The following is a 12,797-nucleotide window of genomic DNA, read 5'->3' on the forward strand; positions in this document are numbered from 1 at the left end:
AGCAGTTTGTGTCGTCTTTATTTGTTTTGGCCAAGAAGACATTCTGCACAGTTTGGACTGGCTGCATGAACACAAAGTAAGGACACCAAACCGCCACGACTCGTCCGCCTCCGAATCACTGCTCACAGTTTGAGAGTACGACAAATAATACTCCAAACAGTGAAGCGAAACGTTTTGGCCAGCGGACTTTAAAAAAGAAAAAAGAATTTCTCCTTGAAGAGGATTGGTTTCTTGTCTCTCTTTGACACGTCTCTTTAAACTTTTAGACAAAAACACGCTGAACCTTGGTGTGCCATGTCGGTAAAAATCCAAACTAATGATGATATGACGGCAGGAGGAGGGGGCGGGGCTTGTAGGGGCCCAGTGCTGAAATGGTGACATACAGAAATACAAAATCGAGGCATGTATTTACTCCTGTATGGTACACGCTCAGCAAGCCTCAACAGAACAATGCAGGTGTGGAGTTGAAGCCCTTTATAAATTGGGGACAAATAATAATAGTCATGACTTTAACAGCTTGTAAGTAGCTACTCAATCATACACCACCTCCATCTTTTGTGAGACCTACCACTACGCCTGGACACGTGTATGTACATGGAGTATGTTTTGTTTTTTTTAACTGTTTGACATTTCCAATGATTTATTAACTAATTGAACCTGAAGCAGGGACAGACAACTGAGAGGGAGAGAGTATGAAAAACAAAGAGGGAGAATAACTGACGAGGCAATATCCCCTCCTTTCCCCAGGTCCAGTGCATCTCGATTACCCCTGAAACAGAATTGGAAGAAGGGAGGGAGGAATGAGAAGAAAGGAAAGGAGAAGTCAGGAAGGAAGATGCTTAAGAAAAATAAATATATATATATATATATATATCTGTCCTTAGAGATATACTTTAATGAGATGGTTTAACTGGCCTCTGCAGAGGAAACATTGCACAGATAACAGTGACTTTATTCTACAGCCCACAGTGTGGAGGCGAATTACAGGAAAGAAAGTGCATAAACAGGTTACAATTACAACAGGGCTGCGAGCTGCTTCTTAAAGAAACACAGGAAGTAACAGGCTGTAAAATAAAGTGTAACCCACAGGAAAAAAGATAAACACTGATCAAATATTACAATATTAGCTTTCAGCTTTTCATTTATATTTATGCATAAGAATGATACACATGCTCTTAATAGTGTTACTGTGAAACACAAGTTTGACAAACTTGTATATGTTTTCCTCGGGTTTGTGGTGTTTTCTAGCCATCTAGATGGTTCTGGCATGAGTTGCCCAGTCCTGGCTGTAGAGATAACCTGAATGTGATGATCATAGTGCCAAAATAATGTATTTATATAACCAAGAAGTAAAGTATCTGAACAGAAATTATGACCTGGCTGTGAGTAAAAAAAAAAAGTCCACAAGCCTCAACGTGAGCAGTTTAATGTAGGGACTAGTTTCTTTCTGAGGTTTCCATTTGTCTGCTTTGTTTTTTGCTACAAGGTGGCCGTGTAGACACCGCTACACAAAGTCTACCCACGCACACAGATAATTATTATTCATTTTATTTTAATATCAACACTTTTATATCAGTTACATTTCTCTACAAGTACACTCTGTCTTGTTTATTGGTGAACTTCGCTTGGCTGGACTGTTAAAACTGATACCGATACTTGGCGTTTTAAAAATCCGATATTTCAATATATCGACCAATTATTTTTTATTTATTTCACACACACGAAACATGTTGTGGTGTTTGTAGCTTTTAGTTTGTCAATGTAGGTTTTTTTTTAAAGTTTATTGACTTGTTTACGCTTTGCCCAACTCTGCTCGAATCAGCTGCTTGTACTATGCTGCATCCCAAACATTGAGTGTTTGCGAGTTCCACAGTGCCCTCTGCTGGACAAACTTTGCAGCATCAACATTCGCAACATGGTTGTAGAGTGTTTCTCCCATCTCTGTTTTACTTTTACTGATAGCAATATAACTAATAATGGCTGATAAAATACCAGCATATCACCATAATATCAATAAATCAGTCAGCCTGTAGTTGCGAGCACCGCTTTTGTGCTGTCCCAGTGTTAGCATTAAAAACCCTGTGATGTAATTGCCTCATTGTTTTATCTGTTAGCTCAGCAGGAAAATAAATCAACCACTGAGTGAGAAATCAGGAGTTCAATTTGTCCTCAGTGTGTCAAAATGTTGACAAGGAAAGAAAGAATGCAGATAGCTTATTAGCCAATTATTAATAACTGCATCAACACAAGAAGAAACCTGCCAGTCATGCATTGCTTTATAGATTTTACAAGCTGTAGTTGCCTAGGTAACATAAGGTATTTATTACCAGGATATATGTCAACCAACAGTATCCTGGAGCTCAACAGCTTGCTATGACAAGCTAGCAGTGGGCAACTTCTGACAGCTAAGCCAGGAGGATCTGTGTTTACAAGGGGCCATTAGTTCGAGCCTCTCGCCTCAGGTACAGCCACATGTCCTTCTGCACAGCACGGTTGTAGTTCGAGAGAAACAAAATAGTTCCTACACGAAACTGCTCACAGCAAGGTAATACGATTTTTCTGTTCTTTTTTTGTTTTCTTTCCATCAGTGGTGTGTGTTAGGGGACGTAACACAGTGTCATGGATGGGGCATTTAGTTCCACTGTACGATATTTCCAAAACCGGCCAACTCATGCTTAAACAGTCTAGATTCATAAACAGCACTACCGATGGAAACACATATTTGATTTGGGGGTGAACTGTTTCTTTAAAGGGTTAGGCAAATCCACCAGGTCACCCTGCTGTGCAACCACCACCTTATACAGTATTAAATTTGAAAAAAACTTGCAGAATTTGTAACATTTTGTCATCTGACATCACTAATATATCCAGTCCAAACAAGTATATACACAAAAACACGCATTCATATTTAAAAACATGGATATTTCCAGTATAGTGCATATTTGTAATTGTAAATAATTGTAAATAAGGTCATATTTATTTATTTTCAATAATAGCAAAGGCCAAATCTGTACAGCAAACCTCAGCCTCGGGTCTTGATGTCCAGAGTTGCCTTCCCCTTGCTCCTCTCATGTACAACATCTATGCGTGACTTCACACACACATCGCACTAGCATGGCACATGCTGGTGGTGCGTGGTGTAATGACCGAACTCACGCACATACATAATTTTACATGAGACACACTCACAAGCGCAGACACACACACACACTTGTCTTCAGGCAGGCTGGGGTCGAGGCGGCGGTTGCGGGAGGAGTTAAGAGAACAGCTGCGTGCTGCCACAGCCGCAGCTCTGCATTTACCTGCACGGGCTTATTTCCCCAAGGCTTTGATGCCAATCGCAGCTTCTTCATCCATTGCATTTAGAACGGTGATCTGAAAGAGCAGAAGTTCTTATGTAAAGTGCGATCATTTAAATTCGCAACGAGGCAGCCGTGGAAGCTGTCCGGTATCAGGCGCGGGAGAAAAAGGCATCAGTGCTCACCAGGATCTCCTCTCCGGCTTCATGCTTGCTCTCTATCTCCTTTCCCAGGTCTCCCTCTGGGATCTTCAGGTCCTCTCTCACCTCTCCACTGTCCTGGAGCAGGGACAGGTAGCCATCCTGGATCCCGATCAGCTGACAGAGGGCAACGACAAAAAAAACAGTGAAAAAAAGAGACAGGATCTTTAATCACAGCGAGACTTTATCATCTTCATCTTTCTGTTCCTTAATTAATTAACTGTAGTTTTGTTGTTAGTTTGTAAGCTTGAGTGTACTGCTCCACACAACATGGTTTAATCCAGCATATCTGATCAACAGCGGCAGCACTCGATACTCTCTCTGCTCTCTGCACAACCTAGTTTCCATCGGTACGCGATGGGTTTGAGGTAAAAAAAAGAAGGTTTAAGTCTACATTTGAGGAATCATTAGAACATGACAAATGTTTATTTTTCTTTTACATTATCTATAATTTTCCTCTTCCTTGACTCTATAGAGAAACACCTGACTCTGATATATGCTCTCCTGTATTCATCTTCACCTGGTGCTGAGCATGGCTGCTGGATACTGAATATCTAAAATTACAACTCAAATGTCTTTTTAACCACCGATAAAATAACACAGAACAAATAAATGAACTAAACAAACCACAGCTCGTCAGGGTGCGAGTAAAAGCTGATTGACTGCCCATCCTGAGCACTGGGAGAGACTGAGCAGAAACTGTAAAGCTGCTGCTGCAGAACCAAAGCAACATGCTGAAAGATGCTAAATAGCTCCATAGTGCATACAAGACATTAGTCAGTGCATTGTGCAAGAAGGTTTTCACAGGACTATGTAGCCCAGCGGCGCAATCGTCACTGCACTCTTACTACTTCCATAAGGAATTAAGAGGGTAACAAGCATCGGATGCTGATAATGAAATGCACTTGATTAACTGATCGTCAGCAAGTTTGAGAGCTTCTATAAAAGCAGACGTTTTCACAATTTGCAGATTTAGAGCATTTAGGTGTGTGGTAACACAAAACCACAGCCGTCTCAGGAGTGCACATCCTGGGAAATTTAGCCAATAGTCAGCACTAAAGTCAAACGTGAGGACATCCGTCTGACAGCTACAGCTAACCTGGGTCATACAGCACAACAACGATCCTAAGCATTTAAATCTACAACAGAATGAGTGAAAAAGAAAATAACTAAGGTCAAAGTTCACATCAAAACTTGACTGAAATACTGGAGGCTCACAAATCTGAAAGAACTGAAGGAATGTTTTATAGAAGAGAAAATTCCTCCGCAGTGATGTGAAAGACTAATAAAATCGTACAGACGAGCTGTTTCTACAAGCTATTGAATCACAGGGTGCACTTCAGGGAGTACTGGGAAAACTTCCTGTGTTGCAGGTGGATACCCAGATTAAACACGGCCAAAGTTTAAGTAAGGAGGTCAATATAAGGACAAGTAATCCATGGGAGCCACTGGATCACATGCTTTTCAAACCTTCTGTTTGCGAGTCACAGCCAATCAGAAAAGAAGATTTTTTAAATGAGAGAGGCACTAAAACGACGCCGTAGGAGAGTATAAGATGAAAAGGGATTAATGTAAACTCTCAGGAATGCAAAGCTACTACAGCAGAATCCAAGAATTAAAATGTTTTTGTGGAAATGAGCTTAATTTTTGGAGGATTTCAAAGTCACCTATTCTAAACTGGGTCTTTCCCCCAGTCCACACTTTGGCTTGTCACAGCAGGTAAAGCAAAAGTGTTACTGTTAACATTATTGATGGCCTGGTTCTATTTTTAGACACCGGGAGGTCACGACTGTATCAGTGAAACCCTGAAACTGAAACAACTACAGCAAATTCTGCCTCTTCTCTCTTCGATACATCCATGCGGCGCCTTCTTGCTTTCAAACGCGCGGCTGCGTAACAAAGCCGCGGGGTTCTGTTTTCCTTCCGTGCGCTCATGAAAGATTAACAGGATATTAAAAGACGTCATTAACGGCAGCATCTCCTCTTTCCTTCTCCGCGTCCACGTCTTGCAAATCTTCCCTCCTCCTTTTCTCGGGAAGCAATTGCTACCTAACTGCCGACTGTCCTCGAGCAGCCGGAAAAATTCTATCAGAAAATCTTGTGCTTATTAAACAGCGACACGCATATTTGTGGTTATTGCTGTGCTGTCAAAGGCGGGGACGTTGATTTTCCCGGTGATGACAAATAACGCATTCCTAATGATCAAATCAAAGCTTTCACAGAGGCGAGGAGAAGGAAAGGCTCGATTTCTAATGTCACACGAACGTTAACTCAGCGTGACAGAGACGTCTTATCAAAGACGTCGCTTTGAGCGACTTCATTGTGGGAGCTGCAGAATTACTCCTACCAGCATGGGTGCCGCAGCATCTGTGTCTCACCTGGTAATCCATTCTCTTGATGTTGGGGACGTCCATGTTGTGAGTGGAGGGACAAATATCTTCATACTTCTTACCAGAGAATATGTCGATGCCAACCAAGTGCACCTGCGCACACAAACACACACAGGATGAACAATCTCCTTTCTAATGGGCGTGCAAAGAGAGCACTTCAGCTACCTGCGATCCTCTAAAAAGCATGATTTGCTAGAAATAATATTTCCAAGTTTAGTACATGTAATTTTCCAAGTACTTGAAGAGTTGAAAGCTACAACCCTGATGAGGCACAATGTTTTTGAACAGGCTGAAAGCGTCAGTTCATATGCATTAATATTAGTGACCGTGACCTCGCAGTGCTAATTCACCGACTCTCGTCGCTAATTCTCCCTCAGCTGAAGCTCCAATGAAACTTCTTTCAGAACTGCGTTTATACTGTGTCCAGATTGGAGAAGACCTTTTTTTTATTACAGTCATTATTCTTATATTTGCGGATAGATGTGTCCCGGCATGAAGATCCCCTGTGTAATTCTGTACATCAGGAATTTACCGACCTTGGCGTGGCCGTGCTTGCCAGTCTTGGAGGTGGACATCTCAACAATCTTGCAGGGTCGGCCTTTCAGGACAACAAAGCCGTTTTTGCGCAGGGCAGAACACTGCATGGGGTAGGTGGCGGATGCCCCAGCATCACCAGTCTGGAAATCCAGCTCTGCATCTGCCATGCCTGCTGCAGAGGCCAAAAAAAGGAGAGTAAGGAGGTGTGTGTACTTAGCATTTCAGCTAAAACTGAATCCAGTTTTAATCTTTACCAGCTTAACCGGTCCTACCAACACTAACAGAAGTGGGCGGATTGGTCAAAGTATCGGTGCTGGTATCGGTATCAGATCGATACTAGGATGACAGGATCAATAGTGTGTTTCTGTCTGTAGTGTTTGTGTGAATTGTGGTTTTTTTTGTTTGTGTGTTTGTTTTTTGGAGTGTGTGTGGTGGGGTATACTTCAAACATGACTATGAATAATGCCTGAATCTTTTTGTGCTGACTGTCATGTCTATTTTATTTGAGCCTATAGCGCATTTAAACAACGGAGGTGGACCCAAAGTGCAAAATGCGTACCTGAATAAAGAAATACTGATCATTTACGCACAATTTCTTACGTTTAACTCACGAATCCGAACATTTTAACTTTGGGAAATCTTTCTGTGAGTACAAATGTCTAAAACTACTCCTCTCGCATTTGAAATCCATAAGTAAATCAAAGAGGCGTCTCCGTAGGGTGACTTATTAAACCCGCTCGTTGTGAAGCAAAATAAAAAATGTTTCGGTAAGTCACACCCCGGGTGGTAAAAGTCTGTGTGCTCACTCCGCAGTGTACTGCGGCCTAGAGCTCACAGGACGTGCCACGGCCCGTCGGCTGCAACGTCGCTGTACCCCCCGTATTCATGCGCACTGGCGGCTGCACTCTGGCCGAGGCCCTCCAGATGAAGGCGGACAGCCCGCATTTTATGACCCTTAAACCCTCCGCACCATTAAGGAAAGCTTCTGCATCACAGTGGCGCCGGGAGCCCACACACCCACAGACGTGGAAATTTGACTGAATGTTGTGCCTGTACCTCACAGTAATGACTAAGCTAATACCATGGCTACAGCAGCAGTCCGAGGAGATGATGCCTGCGAGTTTTTCGCAAAGTTTGTGCGCTGACTGTGAGAGTTCACAGAGGCGGTGGCAGAGTCTGCTCTCATTGACAATTTCAGCAGTGCCTGTTTTAGGATTTGAAGAGCAAAATAAATTATAATGATAATGGCGAAACGGCTATGTTTCGCTCTCCCCCCTCCAAACAAGAAACAGGGAGAAAAGCGTCAGTGTAACCAGACTGTAGCAGGATGTGATGGGTTAGCGGAGGGTGTGCTGGAGCTCTGGGTAATTAGGCTGCTGCTGGCAGCCTGAGGTTGGGGTTAAAGGGACTATAACAGGGCTTCGGACGGACATGTGCACAGGATAACTGAACTGCTCAGGCGCAAACACGCCCCGTCTATAGGATGTTTTGATTAGGAACTCACCCTAGTGATAATGGGTCTCCTCTCCTGTGTCACTTGTCAGCCTTTCTCCCCTTATTCCTCCTCCTCCTCCTCTTTTGCCTCTCAGTGTCCGTGCTAACGGGTCGTCTGGCCCGGAGCCTGTTTCCTCCTTGGTGGCTCGTTTGCGATGTCCCCAAATGTCTCTCTTTTTTTCCTCCAAACAAACAAACAAAAAGCTATTCGCTACCTCCTTTATTCCGCTTTCATTCCGGGTCTTTTAGCACACCTGTCCTGTCCCAGAGAGCAGTTTACCTCGTAAAGAGGTACACCGCCGCTAAACTCAGCCGCCTGGCCCAAAAGAATCAGAGCCCTAAACCCCGCTATGTATGTGCTGGCTTTACCCTGCACTCCACCTTCTCCGTCTCTTCCCTCATCCAGCTCCCCACCACTGTCAGGGCATGGGGAAAAAAGAAGTCTAAACTGCCCGCTTCCCTTTGGAACTATCAAAATAAAATCCCCATCCATGTTATTGCGTCTTTATTGCGCAGTTGTAAACGCTTTTCCAGGGTTTTAAAAAATAAAATACAGCCTGAAGTTTTTTTTATGGGATTCTAATGTTTGCAGATGGAGAGAGGGCAAAGGGAGGGCTCGTTATCCAGTAACGTTAGCTAGCACTGGTTAATTAGTTACATGCAGTTACAATAGAGTGTATACTGCAGTGTAGCTACAGTGTAGCACATTCAATGCAATGTCTACAGTATTTATGGCAATACAATGACATTTCACATCACTGCATGAGCAAGCCTTCTTGATAGGAAAAATATAATAATAATAATAATAATAATAATAATAATATAATTATAATAATTATAATAATTATAATAATAATAAATAAGACAGGGTACACTTTAAAACTAGATCTGTTAGAGATCTACTGTGGGCTCACTGTAAATGTACTGTCTGATGTGCAGAAGTCTAAAGCCACCCCTCATTTCTTTATATTTTGCTTCCAGTGAGCCACACTCTTTGAACACACCTTAAAAGTGGTCTTGAGCAAAAGTTCTCCCGACTCTCTGAAGGTCTTTTCTCTTTGGACATTGGATGCTTTTTCATTCATTTTCAGAGGAGTGTTTTTGTTCTTGTTGTTAAGCCACTTCACACTGACCTAATCATTCAGGCATAAAAAGTCACCCAACAGACAACTTAGCAAAGATTGTATCTTTAGGGACTATGTTACAAGCAGCCTGTAACAAAAACAGAATTTATTTTTAGCTCCACAAAATCGATGTGTTCTTAAAAAATGGAGGAAAATGAACAAGTGGAGGACAAAAGAAGAAATGGGCTGGAAAAAAACCGTCTCCCACAAGTGACAGTACTTATATGTGCTGTATTACCCTGTATATTTGTATGCGTTTCAATAAATCACTCCAACTATTCCCCATTTGTCTAGCCAAAATACAAAGAAATGAGGGGTTGCACAAGACGTCTAAGCAGCACTGTGTATACTGCTACAGATACACAATCACACAGAATAACATGACACTGATTTTTATAGAGTGTGAATTGACCAGATTTTGAACCTTTTTTTTTTTAAATTTTCTGCTTCTCAATAAAACACGAAAGCTGTCTGTGCCCCAGTACTACAATACCACAATTCAATACTACAAATAACATAACTGCTCGTTAAAACGCAAAACCACGTCTCCTTTCATTATTACAATAACATGCTTTTATACTAAAGGGGAAGTTTTGACTTTTCCGGTCTTTCTCTGGCTAATTTATAGCGGCTTGATGCTACTTTTATACCAATGTCCACGAAACCTCGACAATTGGATGTATTCTGCGCATGCGTAGCTTTTCTAGCGCAGCGTGCATTCAGTCCTGCTCTTATTTACCTTGCCCGGTGGGGTGTAGTTCGTAAACGCGACGACCAATGTGTGTACCAAGAATTTTACAGCAGTTTTCAGAGTGCAAATGTTTTTTTTCCAATAGCAGAAATTATTCCTTAAAACTACCATCTGTTAAATTCCTGTTCCAGAGCTGCAGTGCGTTCAGTAGAGCCCACCAGATACACTGTCCAGAAAGTACAGTTACATAGAAAAGGTTGCATACAGGACCTTAAACAGGATACAAGTATATCCCCTTATAATTTAACCCGGATCACTGAAAACATTCTTAATCCACAGAGTCAGTGCCGCCATCCTGCCAGTGTGCCTCTCTGCATCCTGCAATTCCCTCTGTTACTAATTATTACTCTTCTCATTAGCGTCTTTTCTCTGTCCAGAGACCCATGGCATCTGCGTATCCAGCGAACTATCTCGTTGAACTTGGCAGTTCTTGGAGCTGCTGGGTTAAATTTAGTGCTGTGAAATTAGAGTCCTATGACCTATGAGGGCTGCAGTTAAAGGTACACTGCAGCTTAACCCCCAAATTAAAAGGCTCTTATTGTTGCCCCTTTTTAACTTTACGGAAAGTCACAGCAACCTACACATCAAGGCAACAGTCCTCAAACGGGGAAAATACATGTATGGGTAAAAAAATGACTATCGAACCCCTGAAGAGAGCTCATCCACCAATCAAGTACAATTTTAAAGTTGATCCTTGGCCAGGATTTATTTGGTAGAGGTGGGTGGATTGATCCAAATATCCAGAGCATCGATACCAATGCTGATGTTGGTGCTTGAGCAATACTGGCACGATATGATCAATAGTTTGTTTCTCTAATCTAAGTTCAGTATGTAGCCCACAGAACATTGCTCTGTGAAAAATCCCTGAACCTTTTTATGTTCACTGTCACATCTATTTTATTTATAGCACACTTAAACAACAGAAGCTGACCCAAGGCGCACATTTACATTCCAGGTCTCCAGGTCCAGGAATATTATATTGTCTGGTGCACAGACTATCTATGTTGGCTTATTTTTTTTAAACATGGATACATAACTGGACAAACATTTATACCAGGTCATGTAATACACAGGCATTTAAATGAATGAAAAACACTTAAGACTCTTTATTGTCATTGTGCAAGCATAACAATATTACACGTATACTGCCTCACATAGCGCACAAATTTAAATAACAGATAAATATACTAACCAAAAATGGTACAAAAGAAGTGTATATATAAGGAGTGCATACATATATATGCATTTATCTGCTCCTTTTTCATAATAAAAAGTGAAACCTGAATGAATACTTTCAGCCTGGTTTACTGTTGCCTTCATTGACAAAAATGAAGACAAGGCTTCGTTAAAACACAGAGAGACAGCGCTGAGTGGAACATTACCTATAGTCATGCAATTTGTTTTTAAACAGATGACTGAAGTTATGATGTACTTTTTAAAAAAATGCTGTGATAATTTACAACAGTCCCTGGCTTGCCGAAGATAAGGATTCATCGCAGGTCAGGATTAAACATTTAAACTGTTTAGGTTGGCTCACCTTCATGTAAAATGTTTATTTCTGTTAAACTAATGTAAAAACCATCTGTAACCTATTTTTCTAGCTCACTACTAGAAAACTTAACGCCTGTAACTCCAACAAACACAACATAGTTGAATGGTACCAGGCTTCTACAGACAGTGGATGTCTATGTCTTGATTTGAATATCTTGAAAAAAAGTATTTTCGACTTTATGACAGAAAGAAATTTCAAACCGCTGAGATACATAATAGAGACCCATGGACAACCCCCAGAGAAAATGTTAAACTGACTGCCCAGTTTTTCTGCAGAGCGTTAAATTCCTGCAACAACTACCACTCTAGGTAAACTCAAGGTACCTGCTACTTCACCACTGCTCTGGTTAATCCTGTATACCAGTCTTTACACTTATAAGCATATTACTTATTTTCTAACCTTTGATTTTTAACGTGTTGTAAAACATAAATTTTGTGCTGCCCATTGGTCCAGTGTGCTAACAAGTTTCTCTATCTTTTCAGACAGCTAAATAATATTTCCAAGAGTTTGGGATTCAGTTCTTGGACAAAAGAAGAATAAATTTGAGTTCTCTGGATGACCTTTTACGTGTAACTAATTTTGACCATTGAGTGGGCAAAAAAATAAGAACTTATTTCTGTGGCGAACATAACACATGCAAATAAAAAAGTATCTAGAAGTGCTGATGGATATAAATAATCAGGGGTATAGTGAAATAAAGGACATTTTGATCAATTAAAATTGCACTCTTCATCCATCCAAATAGCATCCATCTATAACGTACCAACAAGCTGATTCTGCTACAGACTGTTGCCTTAAGCTTCTTGTACCCCAGATACTGTGACTCTGCTACCGTGGTCATTTGGTGTCTGATCCAAGCATGCCACATTTGACTGGTCTACATAGCATCCGTGCCATATGGCAGAAAACTTAGTGTCGTGCCCCCCCCCCCAGTCTGAGCTTTTATTTCTTTTATTTTTAATCAATTAATTAATGACATTTAAAAAATATATATTTTGAGAAATTTGTTGTTCAGGAGCAGAAAAAAATATCAGAAACTTCTCATTGCTGTATTTACATATGGGGAAAAATGCTCCCAGATCACTCAGAGTTCTTTTGAAGACCTGAAACAGTTTAACAGCAGGTAAAAAAGCTAATGTGTATCAGACTGTATGTGTCTAACTTCTACAGTTTCACTGTTGCTGTTATATTGCTGGCAGCTATTGGCTGTCTACATGTTGTATATTCATATTGGGATTTTCACTCACCGATATAAACAGCATTGTATCACAAAGAGACGTTTACCCACTAGCAGCGAAGTTCTGCAGTTATTTATGTTCTGTGAAAAAGACACTACAAGGCTGTGTTTTTAAGCTATAACATATAGATCGATAGAGATGAATGGCCTCTCAAAAACAGACTCCAGTCATTCTATTTTTATATAAATAGAACCTGGCGATTGTCGATTCTA

General features: G+C 41.1%; 1 protein-coding gene across 3 annotated transcripts; it reads right to left on the bottom strand.

Annotated features, from left to right (window-relative positions):
- Nucleotides 1-4: 4 nt before the first annotated feature.
- Nucleotides 5-10,196, bottom strand: LOC102201492 (eukaryotic translation initiation factor 5A-1). 3 transcript variants are annotated; one of them, XM_005749767.1, is made up of 7 exons: nt 9,784-10,196; nt 7,931-8,102; nt 6,426-6,598; nt 5,878-5,982; nt 3,485-3,616; nt 3,303-3,375; nt 5-769 (listed from the first exon to the last, which is right to left on the bottom strand). In XM_005749767.1, exons 3-6 carry the CDS (start codon nt 6,591-6,593, stop codon nt 3,313-3,315), a joined length of 468 nt encoding a protein of 155 aa, XP_005749824.1. In that variant the 5' UTR covers nt 6,594-6,598; nt 7,931-8,102; nt 9,784-10,196; the 3' UTR covers nt 5-769; nt 3,303-3,312. The 3 variants fall into 3 exon arrangements, with proteins under 3 accessions (XP_005749824.1, XP_005749826.1, XP_013770529.1); XM_005749769.1 differs by lacking the exon at nt 7,931-8,102; XM_013915075.1 differs by lacking the exon at nt 9,784-10,196 and having other exon boundaries at nt 6,426-6,595; nt 7,931-8,699.
- Between the last annotated feature and the right edge of the window lie 2,601 nt (nt 10,197-12,797).

The sequence above is a fragment of the Pundamilia nyererei genome, unplaced genomic scaffold (assembly GCF_000239375.1).
Source record: "Pundamilia nyererei isolate P.nyererei 1_Seehausen unplaced genomic scaffold, PunNye1.0 scaffold00254, whole genome shotgun sequence".
Classification (NCBI taxonomy): domain Eukaryota; kingdom Metazoa; phylum Chordata; class Actinopteri; order Cichliformes; family Cichlidae; genus Pundamilia; species Pundamilia nyererei.

What these genes read in the sequence shown, in the direction of transcription:
- LOC102201492 (XM_005749769.1), bottom strand. Translation starts at nt 6,593, where the DNA reads ATGGCAGATGCAGAGCTGGATTTCCAGACTGGTGATGCTGGGGCATCC. An exon ending in TCAAGAGAATGGATTACCAG is followed by an intron (nt 3,617 to 5,877) that starts GTGAGACACAGA and finishes GCCCTCTGTCAG; the next exon opens with CTGATCGGGATCCAGGATGG. An exon ending in AAGCCGGAGAGGAGATCCTG is followed by an intron (nt 3,376 to 3,484) that starts GTGAGCACTGAT and finishes CTGCTCTTTCAG; the next exon opens with ATCACCGTTCTAAATGCAAT.